The sequence below is a fragment of the Fringilla coelebs genome, assembly GCF_963513975.1.
Source record: "Fringilla coelebs genome assembly, chromosome: 37".
In the NCBI taxonomy this organism is placed as follows: domain Eukaryota; kingdom Metazoa; phylum Chordata; class Aves; order Passeriformes; family Fringillidae; genus Fringilla; species Fringilla coelebs.
The window spans coordinates 744,091-765,812 of NC_140063.1; the positions used below are offsets into that span (position 1 = coordinate 744,091).

At 51.1% G+C, this 21,722-nt stretch overlaps 1 protein-coding gene across 1 annotated transcript in view; it reads right to left on the bottom strand.

Moving 5' to 3' along the window:
- Window positions 1-21,013, bottom strand: part of SYMPK (symplekin scaffold protein) — a 53,050-nt gene extending 32,037 nt beyond the window's left edge. The window contains exons 1-10 of the mRNA XM_084224420.1: window positions 20,970-21,013; window positions 18,913-19,026; window positions 16,433-16,498; window positions 15,533-15,586; window positions 13,589-13,662; window positions 11,884-12,010; window positions 7,393-7,642; window positions 5,893-6,063; window positions 3,245-3,484; window positions 751-905 (exon numbers count right to left, since the gene is read on the bottom strand). Coding sequence (XP_084080546.1) covers window positions 751-905; window positions 3,245-3,484; window positions 5,893-6,063; window positions 7,393-7,642; window positions 11,884-12,010; window positions 13,589-13,662; window positions 15,533-15,586; window positions 16,433-16,498; window positions 18,913-18,993 — 1,218 coding nt within the window. The 5' untranslated portion in view covers window positions 18,994-19,026; window positions 20,970-21,013. The remainder of the gene's footprint in view (window positions 1-750; window positions 906-3,244; window positions 3,485-5,892; window positions 6,064-7,392; window positions 7,643-11,883; window positions 12,011-13,588; window positions 13,663-15,532; window positions 15,587-16,432; window positions 16,499-18,912; window positions 19,027-20,969) is intronic.
- Window positions 21,014-21,722: the final 709 nt, after the last annotated feature.

Sequence of the window (21,722 nt, forward strand, 5' to 3'; positions counted from 1 at the left end):
TCCCCAAGGCCGATGTCCCCTCCCTGACCAGGCTGGGGACATTCCTGGGGATCAGCAGGACAGGTGACAGCCCCCCCAAAGTGTCCCCAAGGTTGTCCCCTCCCTGACCAGGTTGGCCACATTCTCGGGGGTCAGCAGGACAGGTGACACAGGTGCCACCACCCCCCCAAGGTGTCCCCAAGGCCGATGTCCCCTCCCTGACCAGGTTGGCCACGTTCTCGGGGGTCAGCTGGACAGGTGACACAGGTGACACTCCCCCCCCAAAGTGTCCCCAAGGTTGTCCCCTCCCTGACCAGGTTGGCCACGTTCTCGGGGGTCAGCAGGACAGGTGACACAGGTGACACCCCCCCAAAGTGTCCCCAAGGCCAATGTCCCCTCCCTGACCAGGTTGGGGACATTCCTGGGGATCAGCAGGACAGGTGACACAGGTGCCACCACCCCCCCAAGGTGTCCCCAAGGTTGTCCCCTCCCTGACCAGGTTGGCCACGTTCTCGGGGCTCAGCAGGACAGGTGACACAGGTGCCACCACCCCCCCCAAGGTGTCCCCAAGGTTGTCCCCTCCCTGACCAGGTTGGGGACATTCCTGGAGGTCAGCAGGACAGGTAACACAGGTGACACCACCCCCCCCAAAGTGTCCCCAAGGCCGATGTCCCCTCCCTGACCAGGTTGGCCACGTTCTCGGGGGTCAGCAGGACAGGTGACACAGGTGCCACCCCCCCAAGGTGTCCCCAAGGTTGTCCCCTCCCTGACCAGGTTGGCCACGTTCTCGGGGGTCAGCAGCGGCTGCAGGAACTCGGCCGTGATGTCGGTGTCCGAGGGGACGGTCACCGCTCCGGCCACCTTGGCCACGGCCACCGCCGGCGCCTCCAGGTCCTTGTCCTCGTCATCCTCGCCCAGGGGTGGCTCTGAGGGGACACAGGAGGGTCCCTGAGTGTCCCCAAGGGGCCACCAGCAGGTGCTGGGGACGCTGGAAGGTCACTGGGGGTGGCCTCTTGGAGGACCTGAGGGACATTTAATGTCACCTCCCCTCGCCCAGTGTCACCAGGTGGGACCTGTGGGGGTTTAATGTCACCAACTGTCCCCAGAAGGGACTGGGATGACCCGGGGTGACACTGTGGGGTTTAATGCCACCAACTGTCCCCAGAAGGGACTGGGATGACCCTGGGTGACACTGGGAGGACACTGTGGGGGTTTGATGCCACCACCTGTCCCCAGTGTCCCCATGAGGCCACCGGGACCCTCTGATAACCACCACCACCACAGGGGAGGTGACAACGGTGCCATCACAGGGGAGGTGACAACGATGCCACCACAGGGGAGGTGACAATGATGCCACCACAGGGGAGGTGACAATGGTGCCACCACAGTTAGAGGGTGGCATCAGGGTTGTCCTGGGGCCATTTCCAGAGCCCTCTGACGGCCACCAGGGACCACCCTGGACCTGACGGCCACCACCACCACGGGGGAGGTGACAATGGTGCCACCACTGGGAGGTGACAACAGTGCCACCACGGGGGAGGTGACAACGGTGCCACCACGGGGAGGTGACAAGGATGTCCCCAATGCCTCACTCACCGATCTTCATCTTCTTGAGGGCGGCGTCGGGCTCGTCACGGTGACACTTCTGACGGCCACCACTGCCCACCCTGAGCCCACCACAGTGACACCACCACGGGGAGGTGACAAGGATGTCCCCAATGCCACACTCACCGATCTTCATCTTCTTGAGGGCGGCGTCAGGCTCGTCCCGGAGCCATTTCCACAACCCCCTGATGGCCACCACAGCCACCACCGCCCACCCTGAGCCCACCACAGTGACACCACCACGGGGAGGTGACAAGGATGTCCCCAATGTCACACCCACCGATCTTCATCTTCCTGAGGGCTCATCCTGGGGCCGTTTCTGGTGGCCACCACCGTCCACCCTGAGCCCGCCACACCTGACACCACCACGGGGAGGTGACAAAGATGTCCCCAATGTCACACCCACCGATCTTCATCTTCTTTAGGGCTCATCCCGGGGCCATTTCTGGTGGCCACCACCACCCACCCTGAGCCCTGACGGCCACCACGGCCACCACCACACCTGATACCACCACAGGGAGGTGACAAGGATGTCACCAATGCCACACTCACCGATCTTCATCTTCTTGAGGGCGGCGTCGGGCTCGTCCCGGGGCCATTTCTGACGGCCACCACTGCCCACCCTGAGCCCGCCACAGTGACACCACCAACAGGGAGGTGACAAGGATGTCCCCAGTGTCACACTCACCAATCTTCATCTTCTTGAGAACTGATCCCGGGGCCATTTCTGGTGGCCACCACCGCCCACCCTGAGCCCACCACATCCCTGCTGCCACCATGGGGAGGTGACACAGGTGCCACCACGGCTTCTCACCGATCTTCATCTTCTTGAGGGCAGCGTCGGGCTCGTCACGGTGACACTTCTGACGGCCACCACTGCCCACCCTGAGCCCACCACAGTGACACCACCATGGGGAGGTGACAAGGATGTCCCCAATGCCACACTCATCGATCTTCATCTTCCTGAAGGCTCATCCTGGGGGCATTTCTGGTGGCCACCACCGCCCACCCTGAGCCCACCACAGTGACACCACCATGGGGAGGTGACAAGGATGTCCCCAATGCCACACTCACCGATCTTCATGTTCTTGACGGCGGCGTCGGGCTCGTACCGGGGCCATTTCTGACAGCAACCACCACCCACCCTGAGCCCTGATGGCCACCACCACAGTGACACCACCACGGGGAGGTGACAAAGATGTCCCCAGTGTCACACTCACCGATCTTCATCTTCTTGAGGGCGGCGTCGGGCTTGTCCCAGGGCCATTTCCACAACCCCCTGATGGCCACCACGGCCACCACCACCCACCCTGAGCCCTGATGGCCACCACTGCCCACCCTGAGCCCACCACAGTGACACCACCACGGGGAGGTGACAAGGATGTCACCAATGCCACACTCATCGATCTTCATCTTCCTGAGGGCTCGTCCCAGGCCCATTTCTGGTGGCCACCACCGCCCACCCTGAGCCCACCACACCTGATATCACCATGGGGAGGTGACACAGGTGCCACCACGGGTTCTCACCGATCTTCATCTTCTTGAGGGCGGCGTCGGGCTCGTCGCGGGGCCGTTTCTGGTGGCCACCACCACCCACCCTGACCCCACCACAGCGACACCACCACAGGGAGGTGACACAGGTGCCACCACGGGTTCTCACCGATCTTCATCTTCTTGAGGGCGGCGTCGGGCTCGTCGCGGGGCCGCTTGCGGGCCTCGCGGGGGCTGGGCATGCTGCGGGCGATCTCGGCCTGCGGCGTGCCCAGGTCCACCAGCAGCGTGGTGATCTGCGGCTGGAAGTCGCCCGAGGACGGGTGGCGCAGCACGCTCAGCAGGTGCAGCTTCAGGTTCTTCCGCACGCTGCTCACCTGGGACTTGGCCAGCGTGGGAGGCAGGTTGGCTACAAGGGGACAGGGACAGGTTAGGGACAGCTGGGGACAGCTGGAGACAGCTGGGGACAGCTGGGACATGGCCAGCATGGGAGGCAGGTTGGCTGTGAGGGGACAGGGACAGGTTAGGGACAGCTGGGGACAGCTGGGGATGTGGGACATGGCATGGGGACTTGGCCAGCGTGGGAGGCAGGTTGGCTGTGGGGACAGGGACAGGTTAGGGACAGCTGGGGACAGCTGGGACATGGTCAGCGTGGGAGGCAGGTTGGCTACAAGGGGACAGGAACAGGTTAGGGACACTTGGGGACAGCTGGGGACAGCTGGAGACAGCTGGGGACAGCTGGGACATGGCCAGTGTGGGAGGCAGGTTGGCTAAGGGGTGACACGGGGTTAGGGACAGCTGGGGACACTTGGGGACAGCTGGGACTTGGCCAGCGTGGGAGGCAGGTTGGCTGTGTGGGGACAGGGACAGGTTAGGGACACCTGGAGACAGGGACAGGTTAGGGACAGCTGGGGACAGCCGGAGACAGCTGGGGACAGCTGGGACATGGCCAGTGTGGGAGGCAGGTTGGCTAAGGGGTGATACGGGGTTAGGCACAGCTGGGGACACTTGGGGACAGCTGGGACTTGGCCAGCGTGGGAGGCAGGTTGGCTGTGTGGGGACAGGGACAGGTTAGGGACACCTGGGGACAGGGACAGGTTAGGGACAGCTGGGGACAGCTGGAGACAGCTGGGGACAGCTGGGACATGGCCAGTGTGGGAGGCAGGTTGGCTGTGAGGGGACAGGGACAGGTTAGGGACAGCTGGGGACAGCTGGGGATGTGGGACATGGCATGGGGACTTGGCCAGCGTGGGAGGCAGGTTGGCTGTGGGGACAGGGACAGGTTAGGGACAGCTGGGGACAGCTGGGACATGGTCAGCGTGGGAGGCAGGTTGGCTACAAGGGGACAGGGACAGGTTAGGGACACTTGGGGACAGCTGGGGACACTTGGGGACAGCTGGGGACAGCTGGGACATGGCCAGTGTGGGAGGCAGGTTGGCTAAGGGGTGATACGGGGTTAGGGACAGCTGGGGACACTTGGGGACAGCTGGGACTTGGGCAGCGTGGGAGGCAGGTTGGCTGTGTGGGGACAGGGACAGGTTAGGGACAGCTGGGGACAGCTGGAGACAGCTGGGGACAGCTGGGACATGGCCAGCATGGGAGGCAGGTTTGCTGTGAGGGGACAGGGACAGGTTAGGGACAGCTGGGGACAGCTGGGGATGTGGGACATGGCATGGGGACTTGGCCAGCGTGGGAGGCAGGTTGGCTGTGGGGACAGGGACAGGTTAGGGACAGCTGGGGACAGCTGGGACATGGTCAGCGTGGGAGGCAGGTTGGCTACAAGGGGACAGGGACAGGTTAGGGACACTTGGGGACAGCTGGGGACACTTGGGGACAGCAGGAGACAGCTGGGACATGGCCAGTGTGGGAGGCAGGTTGGCTAAGGGGTGATACGGGGTTAGGGACAGCTGGGGACACTTGGGGACAGCTGGGACTTGGCCAGCGTGGGAGGCAGGTTGGCTGTGTGGGGACAGGGACAGGTTAGGGACACCTGGGGACAGGGACAGGTTAGGGACAGCTGGGGACAGCTGGAGACAGCTGGGGACAGCTGGGACATGGCCAGTGTGGGAGGCAGGTTGGCTAAGGGGTGATACAGGGTTAGGGACAGCTGGGGACACTTGGGGACAGCTGGGACTTGGCCAGCGTGGGAGGCAGGTTGGTTGTGGGGACAGGGACAGGGTTAGGGACAGGGTTAGGGACAGCTGGGGACAGCTGAGGACACTGGGCACAGCAAGGGACACTAGAAGACACCAGGGGACACTGGGGACACTGGGGACATTACCATGGAGTGTCTCGTAGGCCTGGATGACCTCGGCCATGAACATGGGGACACAGGGGACACTGGGGACACCAAGGGACACTGGGGACACTGGGGACACTGGGGACACTGGGGACACTGGGGACATTACCGTGCAGGGTCTCGTAGGCCTGGATGACCTCGGCCATGAACATGGGGACACTGGGGACACTGGGGACACTGGGGACATTACCATGGAGGGTCTCGTAGGCCTGGATGACCTCGGCCATGAACATGGGGACACTGGGGACACTGGGGACACTGGGGACACTGGGGACACTGGGGACATTACCGTGCAGGGTCTCGTAGGCCTGGATGACCTCGGCCATGAACATGGGGACACCAAGGGACACCAAGGGACACTGGGGACACTGGGGACACTGGGGACACTGGGGACACTGGGGACACTACCGTGCAGGGTCTCGTAGGCCTGGATGACCTCGGCCACGAACATGGGGACACCAAGGGACACCAAGGGACACTGGGGACACTGAGGACACTGGGGACATTGGGGACATTACCGTGCAGGGTCTCGTAGGCCTGGATGACCTCGGCCATGAACATGGGCCGCTGGCGGGCGATGGTGGCCAGCGAGCCGAGCGCGGCCGTCAGGTTGATGCTGGAGATGGCCGGGTGCACCATGAACTTGAGCAGCTGCTCCAGCGCCGCCTTGCCCTCCTCCCACAGCACGTCTGGGGACAGCGGGGACAGCGGGGACGTCACCGACCCGTGGGGAGGTCATTGGGGTCAGCCACGTGTCCAGGGTCAGCGGGGACGTCACCGGCCCGCGGGGAGCACAGTGGGGTCGGCCATGTACTCACTGTACTTGATGACGGGGTGGTCCCGAACCCCAAACCCCAAACCCCAATCCCCGCTCCCCAAACCCCCTCACTCACTGTACTTGATGACAGGGTGGTCCTGACCCCAATCCCAAACCCCAAACCCCAATCCCCCTCCCGTCACTCACTGTACTTGATGACGGGGTGTTCCTGACCCCAATCCCAATCCCAAACCCCAAACCCCAAACCCCAATCCCCCCTCACTCACTGTACTTGATGACGGGGTGTTCCTGACCCCAATCCCAATCCCAAACCCCAAACCCCAAACCCCAATCCCCCCTCACTCACTGTACTTGATGACGGGGTGGTCCCAATCCCCAACCCCAATCCCAATCCCCAAACCCCAATCCCCCCTCACTCACTGTACTTGATGATGGGGTGGTCCCAATCCCATTCCTGACCCCAAACCCCAACCCCACTCCCCAAACCCCCTCACTCACTGTACTTGATGATGGGGTGGTCCCAATCCCAAACCCCATTCCTGACCCCAAACCCCAACCCCAAACCCCTCCCCTCACTCACTGTACTTGATGACGGGGCGGTCCTGACCCCAAACCCCAATCCCCAAACCCCAATCCCCAAACTCCAATCCCCCAACCCCAAACTCCCAACCCCAATTCCCAATCTCCCCTCCCCTCACTCACTGTACTTGATGACGGGGTGGTCCCAATCCCATTCCTGACCCCAAACCCCGCTCCCCCTCACTCACTGTACTTGATGACGGGGTGGTCCCAATCCCAAACCCCAATCCCCAAACCCCCAGACTCACTGTACTTGATGACGGGGTGGTCCCGACCCCATTCCTGACCCCAATCCCCCTCACTCACTGTACTTGATGACGGGGTGGTCCCAATCCCAAACCCCGCTCCCCAAACCCCCAGACTCACTGTACTTGATGACGGGGTGGTCCCAACCCCAAACCCCAATCCCCAATCCCCAAACCCCCAGACTCACTGTACTTGATGACGGGGTGGTCCCAACCCCATTCCTGACCCCAAACCCCCAACCCCAAACCCCAACCCCAATCCCCCAGACTCACTGTACTTGATGACGGGGTGGTCCCAACCCCATTCCTAACCCCAAACCCCCAATCCCAAACCCCAACCCCAATCCCCCAGACTCACTGTACTTGATGACGGGGTGGTCCCGACCCCATTCCTGACCCCAATCCCCCTCACTCACTGTACTTGATGACGGGGTGGTCGCGGGGGATGCGCTCCAGGCTGACGTCGTTCTCGTGCCTCTTGGGCACGTCCGAGTCGGCCGTGCGGGGTGACAGCGTCACGATCAGCCCCTCCACGAACTTGATGGCGTGCGTGCGCACCCCGTCGTTGTCCGAGTCCAGCAGCAGGATGATGTCGCTGGCCATGGAGGACATCATCTCCCAGCAGGCCTCCTGCAGCTCGCTGATCACCTTGGACTTCACCATCCACTGAGGGGGATCCCCAAAATCCGGGGATTTGGGGAAAAAAAATATTTAAAAATTAATAATTAAAAAAAAAATTTTTTACCCGTTTTTATGGGTAATTACGGTAATCGCGTTGAGCGTTATGGAAATGGTAAGGGGGTTTTTACGGGTAATTACGGTAATGATGGGGGATATTAAAGATATTTTAATGAGTAATTGTGGTAATTGGAATCAAATATTAAACTAAATTTCACCTGTAATTACAGTAATTGGTTATCAACTATAATTATCATGGATATTGTAAGGTGGTTTTTACGGATAATTACGGTAATGAAGTGGGATATTAAAGACTTTTTATTGAGTAATTATGGTAACTGAACTCAAATATTAAACAAATTTTTATCTCTAATTACAGTAATTAGATTCAACTATCATTATCATGGAAATGGTAAGGTGATTTTTTATGGGTAATTACGGTAATCGCGTTGAGCGCTGTGGAAATGGTAAGGTGGTTTTTATGGGTAATTATGGTAATTGTAATGGATATTAAAGACTTTTTAATGAGTAATTGGGGCAATTGGGATCAAATATTAAACCAATTTTTATCTGTAATTACAGTAATTGGTACCAACTATAATTATCATAAAAATAGTAAGGCGATTTTTATGGGTAATTACGGTAATGATGTGGGATATTAAAGATATTTTAATGAGTAATTATAGTAATTGGGATTAAATATGACACTAATTTTTATCTGTAATTACAGTAATTGGTTATCAACTATCATTATCATGGAAATGGTAAGGCGGTTTTTATGGGTAATTATGGTAATTGTAATGGATATTAATGACTTTTTAATGAGTAATTGTGGTAATTGGAATCAAATATTGAACCAATTTTTATCTGTAATTACAGTAATTGGTATCAGCTATTGTCATGGAAATTCCAAGGTGATTTTTACAAGTAAATACAGTAATTGTGTTGGATATTAATGACTTTTTAATGAGTAATTGTGGTAATTGGAATAAAATAATAAAACAATTTTTATCTGTAATTACAGTAATTGGTACCAACTATAATTATCATAGAAATAGTAAGGCGGTTTTTATGGGTAATTATGGTAATTGTGTTGGATATTAATGACTTTTTAATGAGTAATTATGGTAATTGGGATCAAATATTAAACCAATTTTTATCTGTAATTACAGTAATTGGTATCAACTATCACTATCATGGATATGGTAAGGTGATTTTTATGGGTAATTACGGTAATCGCGTTGAGCGCTATGGAAATGGTAAGGTGGTTTTTACAGGTAATTACGGTAATGATGTGGGATATTAAAGATATTTTAATAAGTAATTGTGGTAATTGGAATCAAATATTAAACCAATTTTTATCTGTAATTACAGTAAATGGTTATCAACTATCATTATCATGGAAAATGTAAGGTGAATTTTATGGGTAATTACAGTAATGATGTAGAATATTAAAGACTTTTTAATGAGTCATTATGGTAATTGGGATCAAATATTAAACCAATTTACATCTGTAATTACATTAATTGGTATCAACTATCACTATCATGGAAATGGTAAGGTGATTTTTATGGGTTATTATGGTAATCGCGTTGAGCGCCATGGAAATGGTAAGGTGGTTTTTATGGGTAATTACGGTAATGATGTGGGATATTAAAGATATTTTAATAAGTAATTGTGGTAATTGGGATTAAGTATTAAACCAATTTTTATCTGCAATTACAGTAATTGGTATCAACTATCATTATCATGGATATGGTAAGGTGGTTTTTATGGGTAATTACGGTAATTACTTTTTAATGAGTAATTGTGGTAATTGGAATCAAATATTAAATTAATTTTTATCTGTAATTACAGTAATTGGTATCAGCTATTGTCATGGAAATTCCAAGGTGATTTTTATGCGTAATTACGGTAATTGTGTTGGATATTAAAGATTTTTTAATGAGTAATTATAGTAATTGGGATTAAATATGACACTAATTTTTATCTGTAATTACAGTAATTGGTATCAACTATTGTCATGGAAATGGTAAGGTGATTTTTATGGGTAATTACGGTAATTGCGTTGAGCATCATGGAAATGGTAAGGCGGTTTTTATGGGTAATTATGGTAATTGTGTTGGATATTAAAGACTTTAATGAGTAATTGTGGTAATTGGAATCAAATATTAAACTAAATTTCACCTGTAACTACAGTAATTGGTTATCAACTATAATTATCATGGATATTGTAAGGTGGTTTTTACGGATAATTACGGTAATGAAGTGGGATATTAAAGACTTTTTATTGAGTAATTATGGTAACTGAACTCAAATATTAAACAGATTTTTATCTCTAATTACAGTAATTAGATTCAACTATCATTATCATGGAAATGGTAAGGTGATTTTTATGGGTAATTACGGTAATCGTGTTGAGCGCTATGGAAATGGTAAGGCGGTTTTTATGGGTAATTATGGTAATTGTAATGGATATTAAAGACTTTTTAATGAGTAATTGGGGCAATTGGGATCAAATATTAAACCAATTTTTATCTTTAATTACAGTAATTGGTATCAGCTATTGTCATGGAAATTCCAAGGCGATTTTTATAAATAATTATGGAAAATGTGTTGGATATTAAAGATTTTTTAATAAGTAATTGTGGTAATTGGAATCAAATATTAAACTAAATTTTATCTGTAATTACAGTAATTGGTTATCAACTATCGTTATCATGGAAATTGTAAGATGATTTTTATGGGTAATTACGGTAATGATGTGGGATATTAAAGACTTTTTAATGAGTAATTATGGTAATTGGCATCAAATATTAAACCAATTTTTATCTGTAATTACAGTAATTGGTACCAACTATAATTATCATAAAAATAGTAAGGCAATTTTTATGGGTAATTACGGTAACGATGTGGGATATTAAAGACTTTTTAATGAGTAATTATGGTAATTGGCATCAAATATTAAACCAATTTTTATCTGTAATTACAGTAATTGGTATCAACTATCATTATCATGGAAATGGTAAGGTGATTTTTATGGGTAATTACGGTAACTGCGTTGAGCATCATGGAAATGGTAAGGCGGTTTTTATGGGTAATTACGGTAATTGTAATGGATATTAAAGACTTTTTAATGAGTAATTGTGGTAATTGAAATCAAATATTAAATTAATTTTTATCTGTAATTACAGTAATTGGTATCAACTACCATCATGGAAATTGTAAGGCAGTTTTTATGGAAAATTACGGTAATGGTGTTGGATATTAAAGACTTTTTAATGAGTAATTGTGGTAATTGGCATTAAATATTAAGGCCAGTTTTATGTGCAATTATGGTAATTGATATTGAATATTAAAGCTATTTTTATCTGCAATTATGGTAATTGGTATTGAATATTAAGGATACTTTTATGTCTAATTATGGTAATTTTATTGGCTATTGAAACACTTTAATGTGTAATTAAAGTAATTGGTATGGAAAATTAAGGTCATTTTTGTGTGAAACTCCAGCTATTCTATTGGACATTAAACCCACTTTCATCCCTAATTATGGTAATTAATATCAAATATTAATACCATTTTTATGTATAATTACAGCAATTTTATTGATTATTAATGCTGTTTTTAAATGCAATTACAGCAATTAGATTAAATTCCAGAGGAATATTAACACTACTTTTGTGTATAATTACTGCAACAATATCAAATATTAAAAATATTTTTATGTGTAATTACAGGAACTGGTATCAAATATCAAAACTGTTGTCATGTGTAATTATGGTAACTGCATTAAACATGAATAAATTATTTTTAATGCATTAAATAAAATGTAATATAATCATAACTACAATGTATTATTTGTTTTAAATTAATAATTTGCATAACTCTAACTAAGAATAAATATTTCAATAATTAAATTTAGCACTTATTAATTACACGTAGTCGAGTAGTTCATATCAGTACTATTAATGAGAAATTAATTTAATTCATTAATGCTCAGCATAAACAACTCATTAACAACAATTAATTACCTCAGCATGAACAATTCCCTAACAAACATTAATTAGCTCAATGAGCTCCTCCCCAAACCAGCCGATTTCACACAAAAATCTGAATTTTCGCTCTGATTTGGAGGAGAAACTCGGGGTTTTTTGCGCTGTGGCCCCGCCTGAGCCCCCCCAGGTGTGCCCAGGTGTGCCCAGGTGTGTGCCCAGGTGTGTGCTCACCTGCAGGGCCACCTTGTAGAGCTGGGTCATGGTCAGGATGGCCTTTTTGACCACGTTGACGTTCTCGTCCTTGAGCAGCATGTTCAGGTTGGCCACGAGCTTCAGCAGCAGCTCGATGTCCCTCTTGCTGCGTGGGGACAGCGGGAAATGGAAATTTTGGGGGGTTGACGCCCTCAAAGCCGTGGAAACGGCCCCAAAATTCCCACAGAAATGGCCCCAAAATTCCCACAGAAACGGCCCCAAAATTCCCACAGAAATGGCCCAAAAATTCCCGTGGAAACGGCCCAAAAATTCCTGTGGAAACGGCCCCAAAATTCCCACAGAAATGGCAAAAAAATTCCCATAGAAATGGCCAAAAAATTCCCACCGAAATGGTTCAAAATTCCCATCAAAATGGCCCAAAAATTCCTGTGGAAACGGCCCCAAAATTCCCACAGAAATGGCCAAAAAATTCCCACAGAAATGGTTCAAAAATTCCCACAGAAATGGCAAAAAAATTCCCACCGAAATGGTTCAAAAATTCCCACAGAAATGGCCAAAAATTCCCACAGAAATGGCCCCAAAATTCCCGTGGAAACGGTCTCAAAATTCCCACGGAAATGGCCCAAAAATTCCCACTGAAATGGTCCAGAAATTCCCGTGGAAACGGCCCAAAAGTTCCCACAGAAATGGCCAAAATTTCCACCAAAATTGCCCAAAATTTCCACCAAAATTGCCCAAAATTCCCCAAAAAATGGCTCAAAAATTCCCACAGAAATGGCCCAAAAATTCCCACCAAAATGGCTCAAAAATTCCCACAGAAATGGCCCAAAAATTCCCACCAAAACAGCCCAAAATTCCAAAAAAAAAGGCCCCAAAATTCCCACAGAAATGGCCAAAAATTCCCGTAGAAACGGCCGCAAAATTCCCACAGAAATGGCCAAAAATTCCCACAGAAATGGCCAAAAATTCCGTCAGAAATGGCCCAAAAATCCCAACAAAATGGTTCAAAAATTCCCACAGAAATGGCCAAAAATTCCCACAGAAATGGCCAAAAATTCCCACAGAAACGGCCCCAAAATTCTCATCAAAATGGCCCAAAAATTCCCACAGAAACGGCCCCAAAATTCCCAAAGAAATGGCACAAAAATTCCTGTGGAAACGGCCAAAAAATTAGTCACCAAAATGGCCCAAAAATTCCCACCAAAATGGCCCAAAATTCCCACAGAAATGGCAAAAAAATTCCCGTGGAAATGGCCCAAAAATTCCCATAGAAATGGCCCAAAAATTCCCACAGAAATTGCCCAAAATTCCCAAAAAAATGGCCCAAAATGGCCCAAAATTTCCACCCAAATTGCCCAAGATTCCCAACAAAACGGCCCAAAAATTCCCAGGGAAACTGCCTGGAAATGGCCCAAAAATTCTCCCCGAAATGGCCCAAAATTCCCACCAAAATGGTCTGAAAATTCCCAAGGAAACTGCCCAAAATTCCCACTAAAATAGTCTGAAAATGGCTTAGAAATGGCCCAAAATTCCCACCAAAATAGCCCAAAAATTCCAACAAAATGGCCCAAAAATTCCCAGGGAAACTGCCCAAAAATTCCCACTAAAAGAGCCCCAAAATTCCACCAAACCAGCTCTGAAATTCCCACCAAAAGGGCCTCAAAAAAGCCCCAAAATGGCCCCAAAAAGCCCCAAAATCGCCGTTTTTTGCCCCAGATCTCACCAGGCCTCCTCGATGAATCCCACCACGAATTTCCGCACCTCGATGGATTTGTCAGCCTGGAAGGCGATGATTTCCTGGGGGGGCACAAGGGGGTCACAGCGGGGTGGGGATCCCCCAAATTCATCCCAAATTCACCCCAAACCTGCCCAAAATTCATCCCAAATTCACCCCAAATCCATCCCCAGTTCCTGGATCCCAAATTCCCTCAGATTCACCCCAAACCTGCCCCAAATTCACCCCAAATCCAGCCCCAGATCCTGGATCCCAAAATCCCCCAGATTCACCCCAAACCTGCCCCAAATTCACCTCAAATCCCATCCCCAGATCCTGGATCCCAGATTCCCCCAGATTCACCCCAAACCTGCCCAAAATTCACCCCAAATCCATCCCCAGTTCCTGGATCCCAAATTCCCCCAGATTCACCCCAAACCCGCCCCAAATCCATCCCAAATTCCCCCAGATTCACCCCAAATCTGCCCAAAATTCATCCCAAATTCACCCCAAATCCATCCCCAATTCCTGGATCCCAAATTCCCCCAGATTCACCCCAAACCTGCCCAAAATTCATCCCAAATTCACCCCAAATCCATCCCCAGTTCCTGGATCCCAAATTCCCCCAGATTCACCCCAAACCTGCCCCTAACTCACCCCAAACCCATCCCCAGTTCCTGGATCCAGCCTAAATTCACCCCAAATCCATCCCAAATTCCCCCAGATTCACCCTAAACCTGCCCAAAATTCATCCCAAATTCACCCCAAACCCATCCCCAATTTCCCCAAATTCACCTCAAATCCATCCCCAGAACCTGGATCCATCCCGAATTCCCAGATCCATCCCAAACTCCCCCAAATTCCCCCCAAATCCATTTCAAATTCCCCCAAATCCACCCCAAATCCCTCAAATCCACCCCAAATTCCCAGATCCATCCCAAATTCCCTGAAATCCACCCCAAATCACTCAAATCCATCCCAAACCCATCCCAAATCCACCCCAAATTTCCTGGATCCATCCCAAATTCCCAGATCCATCCCAAACTCCCCCAAATTCCCCCAAATCCACCCCAAATCCCTCAAATTCACCCCAAACCCATCCCAAATTCCCAGATCCATCCCAAATTCCCCGAAATCCACCCCAAACCCATCCCAAATTCCCAAACCCATCCCAAATCCACCCCAAATCCCTCAAATCCGCCCCAAACCCATCCCAAATTCCCAGACCCATCCCAAATTCACCCCAAAATTCCCGGATTCATCCCAAATTCCCCCCAAATCCACCCCAAATCCCCTCCCAGATTCCCAGACCCATCCCAAACCTGCCCCAAATCCACCCCAAATTCCCAGATCCATCCCAAATTCCCCCAAATCCACCCCAAATCCCTCAAATCCACCCAAAATCCATCCCAAATTCCCAAACCCATCCCAAATTCACCCCAAAATTCCCGGATCCATCCCAAATTCCCCCCAAACCCACCCCAAATTCCTCAAATTCACCCCAAACCCCTCCCAAATTCCCAGACCCATCCCAAACTCCCCCAAACTCCCCCCAAATCCATCCCAAATTCCCAAACCCATCCCAAATTCCCCCAAATCCACCCGAAATCCACCCCAAATTCCCAGATCCATCCCAAATTCCCCCAAATCCACCCCAAATTTCCCCCAAACCCATCCCAAATTCCCAAACCCATCCCAAATCCGCCCCAATTTCACCCAAACCCGCCCCAAATTCCCGGATCCATCCCAAATCCACCCCAAATCCCTCAAATCCACCCCAAACCCATCCCAAATCCATCCCAAATCCCTCAAATCCACCCCAAACCCATCCCAAATTCCCAGACCCATCCCAAATTCCCCCAAATTCCCAGACCCATCCCAAATCCGCCCCAATTTCCCCCAAATTCCCGGATCCACCCCAAATTCCCGGATCCACCCCGAATTCCCGCTCACATCCAGGAAGTTGTCCAGCAGCGTGGGGTCCTTGTTGATGATCAGCTCCTGCACCTGGGGACAGGTGGGGACAGGTGAGGACAGAGCCACCTCCTCCCCAAAATCCCAATTTCCCCCCCAAAAATCCCAATTTCCCACCCCAATCCCAATTTCCCACCCCAAAATCCCAATTTTCCCGCCCAAATTCCAATTTTCCCCACACATTCCACCCCAAATCCCAATTTTTCCCCCCTAAATCCCACCAAAATTCCAATTTTCCCACCCAAATCCTCATTTTTTCCACCCAAATCCCACTCATTCCCCCTCAAATCCCAATTTTCTCCACCTAAATCCAATTTTCCTCTCTAAATTCCAATTTTCCCACCTAAATCCTCATTTTTTCCACCTCAAATCCCAATTTTCCCCGCTAAATCCCAGCAAAATTCAAATTTTCCCACTCAAATCCACATTTTCCCCATCCATTCCTCCTAAAACCCCAATTTTCCCCCCAAGTCCCAATTTTCCCCGAATCCCCACCAAATCCCAATTTCCCCTTCTAAAATCCCAATTCCTCCCCCCAAAAATCCCATTCCCCCCCCAAAATGCCATTTTTCCCCACAAAATCCCCTTTCCTCCCCACAAAATCCCATTTTTCCCCCCAAATCTCCTTTCCTCCCTGAAAAATCCCGTTTTCCCCCCCAAAAAACCCATTTCCCTCCAAAAAAAATCCCATTTTTGCCAAAAAACTCCCATTTTCCCCCCAAAATTCCCTTTTCTCCCCCCAAAAAATCCCATTTTCCCCAAAATATCCCATTTCCCCCCCCAAAAATCTCATTTGCCCCCCCAAAACTCCCATTTCCCCCCCAAAATCCCATTTTTCCCCCATTTTTCTCATTTTTTCCCATTTTTCCCCACTCTCACCTGTTTCAGGATGGTGATTTTCCCCTCGTTCCCGATCAGCGCCGCCTGGTTCAGCAGATCCACCACCTGCAAACCCCATTTTTTCCTTTTTTCCCCCCATTTTTTCATTATCGTCCCTCCCATCCCCATTTTTCCAATTTTTCTCCCATTTTCCCCCATTTTATTCCCCTTTTCCCCCCATTTTTCCCGGTTTTTATCCTGTTTTTTCCCATTTTTCCCCATTTTTCCCCCATTCTGAGATGCACCTTTCATCCCTCCCCATTTTCCCCATTTTTTTTCCTTTTTTCCCTGTGTTTTCCTGGGGTTTTTTCCCCATTTTTACCGTTTTTCCCCATTCTGAGGTGCTCTTCCCATCCCTCCCATTCCAATTTTTCCCATTTTTCCTGTTTTTATCCCATTTTTCACCCAATTTTCCCCCATTTTTATCCCATTTTCCCATTTTTCACCCCATTTTTCCCATTTTCCCTGTTTTTATCCCATTTTTCACCCAATTTTCCCCCCTTTTTATCCCATTTTCCCATTTTCACTCCATTTTCCCCCATTTTTATCCCATTTTCCCATTTTCACCCCATTTTTCCCATTTTCCCTGTTTTTTCCCTCATCCCAAGGTGCTCCTCCGGTCATTCCCATTCCCATTTTCCCAGGTTTTTATCCCATTTTTCCCCATTTTTTATCCAATTTTCCCCATTTCCCCCCGTTTTTCCCGTTTTCCCAGTTTTTTTACCCGTTCCCAGATGCTCCTTCCATCCCCATTTTCCTGTTTTTTTCCCATTTTCCTGTTTTTCCCCATTTTCCCGTTTTTTTCCCATTTTTCCTGTTTTTCCCCCATTTTTTCCCATTTTTTATTCGTTCCGAGGTGCCCCTCCCGTCCCTCCCATCCCCATTTTTCCCGTTTTTCCCGGTTTTTCCCCGTTTTTCCCCATTTTCCCCATTTTTTACCCGTTCCGAGGTGCTCCTCCCATCCCTCCCATTCCCATTTTTCCCGTTTTCCCCCATTTTTTCCCATTTTCCCGGTTTTTTCACCCGTTCCGAGGTGCTCCTCCCGTCCCTCCCATCCCCATTTTCCCCATTTTCCCCCATTTTTCCCATTTTTCCCCATTTTTTCCCGTTTTTCCCATTTTTTCACCCATTCTGAGGTGCCCCTCTCGTCCCCATTTTTCCCGTTTTTCCCCATTTTCCCATTTTCCCCATTTTTTCCCGTTTTCCCCGTTTTTTTACCCGTTCCGAGGTGCTCCTCCCGTCCCTCCCATCCCCATTTTTCCCATTTTTCCCCGTTTTTTTCCCATTTTCCCCATTTTTTTACCCGTTCCGAGGTGCTCCTCCCGTCCCTCCCATCCCCGTTTTTCCCGATTTTTCCCATTTTCCCTGTTTTTTCCCCATTTTCCCGTTTTTTCCCCGTTTTTTCCCATTTTCCCGTTTTTTTTACCCATTCTGAGGTGCTCCTCCCGTCCCTCCCATCCCCGTTTTTCCCCATTTTTCCCGGTTTTTCCCCATTTTTTCCCGTTTTCCCCGTTTTCTCACCCATTCCGAGGTGCTCCTCCCATCCCCATTTTTCCCGTTTTTTCCCGTTTTTCCCCATTTTTTCCCATTTTCCCGTTTTTTTACCCATTCCAAGGTGCCCCTCCCGTCCCTCCCGTCCCCATTTTTCCCGTTTTTTCCCGTTTTTCCCCATTTTTTCCCATTTTCCCGGTATTTTCACCCGTTCCGAGGTGCCCCTCCCGTCCCTCCCATCCCCATTTTTCCCGTTTTTCCCCCATTTTTTCCCGTTTTCCCATTTTTTCACCCGTTCCGAGGTGCTCCTCCCGTCCCTCCCATCCCCATTTTTCCCGTTTTTCCCCATTTTTTCCCATTTTCCCCGTTTTTTACCCGTTCCGAGGTGCCCCTCCCATCCCCGTTTTTCCCGGTTTTCCCCGTTTTTTCCCATTTTCCCGGTATTTTCACCCGTTCCGAGGTGCTCCTCCCGTCCCTCCCGTCCCTCCCATCCCCATTTTTCCCGTTTTTTCCCATTTTTCCCCATTTTTTCCCATTTTCCCCGTTTTTTCACCCGTTCCGAGGTGCTCCTCCCGTCCTTCCCATCCCCATTTTTCCCATTTTTCCCATTTTTCCCCATTTTTTCCCGTTTTCCCGGTTTTTTTACCCGTTCCGAGGTGCCCCTCCCGTCGCTCCTGTCCCCGTTTTTCCCGGTTTTTCCCCATTTTTTCCCGTTTTCCCCCATTTTTTCCCATTTTTCCCCATTTTTTCCCGTTTTCCCCCATTTTTTCCCATTTTTCCCCGTTTTTTCCCATTTTCCCCATTTTTTTACCCGTTCTGAGGTGCTCCTCCCGTCCCTCCCATCCCCATTTTTCCCGGTTTTCCCATTTTTCCCCATTTTTTCCCGTTTTCCCCCGTTTTCTCACCCATTCCGAGGTGCTCCTCCCATCCCCATTTTCCCGTTTTCCCCGGTTTTTCCCCATTTTTTCCCGTTTTCCCGGTTTTTTCACCCGTTCCGAGGTGCTCCTCCCGTCGCTCCCGGGCTCCTCCTCGCTGGGCCGGGGGCTCGGCCCCTCCTGGCCCCCGGCCATGGCCCCGCAGAGACCCCAGACCCAAATGGGCCCCTATAGAGAGAGACCCCAGACCCAAAATGGAACCCACAGAGACCCCAGACCCAAATGGGACCCTGGAGAGAGACCCCAGACCCAAATGGGACCTGGAGAGAGACCCCAGACCCAAATGGGACCCCACAGAGACCCCAGACCCAAATGGGACCCTGGAGAGAGACCCCAGAGACCCCACAGAGACCCCAGACCCAAATGGGACCCACAGAGACCCCAGACCCAAATGGGACCCCACAGAGACCCCAGACCCAAAATGGAACCCACAGAGACCCCAGACCCAAAAGGGACCTGGAGAGAGACCCCAGAGAGACCCCAGACCCAAATGGGACCTGCAGAGAGACCCCAGACCCAAATGGGACCTGGAGAGAGACCCCAGAGACCCCACAGAGACCCCAGACCCAAATGGGACCTGCAGAGAGACCCCAGAGACCCCATAGAGACCCCAGACCCAAAATGGAACCCACAGAGACCCCAGACCCAAAAGGGACCTGGAGAGAGACCCCAGACCCAAATGGGACCCTGGAGAGAGACCCCAGACCCAAATGGGAACCCATAGAGACCCCAGACCCAAGAGAGACCTGGAGAGAGACCCCAGAGACCCCACAGAGACCCCAGACCCAAATGGGACCCACAGAGACCCCAGACCCAAAAGGGAACCCACAGAGACCCCAGACCCAAATGGGACCTGGACAGAGACACCAGAGACCCCATGGAGACCCCAGACCCAAATGGAACCCACAGAGACCCCAGACCCAAATGGGACCCTATAGAGAGAGACCCCATAAATACCCCAGACCCCATGGAGACCCCAGAGACCCCAGACCCAAAACAGACCCTATAGAGAGAGACCCCATGGAGACCCCAGACCCCATAGAGACCCCAGACCCCACAGAGACCCCAGAGACCCCAGAGAGACCCCAGACAGACCCCAGACCCAAAACAGACCCTATAGAGAGAGACCCCATAGAGACCCCAGACCCCATAGAGACCCCAGAGACCCCAGACCCAAAACAGACCCTATAGAGACCCTGTAGAGACCCCAGACTCTATAGAGACCCCAGACCCAAAACACACCCTATGGAGAGAGACCCCATAGAGACCCCAGACCCCATAGCGACCCCATGGAGACCCCAGACCCAAAGCGAGAGACCCCATGGAGACCCCAGACCCAAAACAGACCCTACAAAGAGAGACCCCAAAGAGACCCCATAGAGACCCCAGACCCAAAACAGACCCTACAAAGAGAGACCCCAAGAGACCCCATGGAGACCCCAGACCCAAAACAGACCCTATAGCGAAAGACCCCATAGAGACCCCAGACCCCATAGAGACCCCAGACCTCATAGAGACCCTAGACTCTACAGAAACCCCATAGAGACCCCAGAGACCCCAGACCCAAAACAGACCCTATAGTGAGAGACCCCATAGAGACCCCATGGAGACCCCAGACCCCATGGAGACCCCAGAGACCCCAGACCCAAAACAGACCCTATAGAGAAAGACCCCATAGAGACCCCAGACCTCATAGAGACGCCATGGAGACCCCAGACCCAAAACGAGAGACCCCATAGAGACCCCAGACCCCATAAAGACCCTACAAGGACCCTATAGAGACCCCACAGAAACTCCATGGAGACCCCAGACCCTACGGAGACCCCAAGAAGACCCTACAGGGTCCCCTATAGCCCCTTATCGATCCCCTATAGCCCCTTATCGATCCCTTATCGATCCCTATCGATCCCTCCCGATCCCCTCCCCCCCCCAGCCGCGCTCTCTCGCCGCCCCCCCCAGGCCCCTCCGGAGCCCCCGCGGCTCCCGCGGGCCCCGAGCCCCCTCCCCAGGCCTGCAGCCCCCCCCCCACCCGTATCGATCCCCTATCGATCCCCTATCGCCGCCCTATCGATCCCCGATCGATCCCCATCCCCTCCCCTCCCCCCCCTCACCGCTCCCGCGCTCGCCGCCGCTCCCCCCGCGCGCCGCCCCTGACGTCACCGGCGCGCGCCGCGCCACAAAAGGGGGCGTGGCTTCCTCGATCGGGCACCGCCCCTTCCGCTACGTCACAGGAGAGACAGAGAGAGAGAGCGGGGATAACGTGGGGAGGGGGGAACTCCCAAAATAGCGGGACCACCCACCCAAAAAACCCTCCCATAGCCCTGAGACCCCTCCCAAAATACCGGGACCCCCCCCAAAATACCGGGACCCCCCCCAAAATACCGGGACCCCCCCCAAACACCGAGACCCCCCCCAAAATACCGGGACCCCCCAAAAACCCTCCCATAGACACCGAGACCCCCCAAACACCGAGACCCCCCCCAAAATACCGGGACCCCCCCTAAACACCGAGACCCCCCCCAAAATACCGGGACCCCCCCCAAACATCGAGACCCCCCCCCAAAATACCGGGACCCCCCCCCAAAAAATACCGGGACCCCCCCAAAACCCTCCCATAGACCCTGAGACCCCCCAAACACCGAGACCCCCCCCAAAATACCGGGACCCCCCCCCCAAAAACCCTCCAATATTCCCTGGGACCCCACCCCCAAAATACCGGGACCCCCCCTCAAAACCTCCCCACGGACCCCAAACCCCCCCAAAAACAGCGGGACCACCCCCCAAAATCTCCTAAGACCCCCCCCAAACACCGAGACCCCCCCCAAAATACCGGGACCACCCCCAAAACCCTCCCATAGACCCTG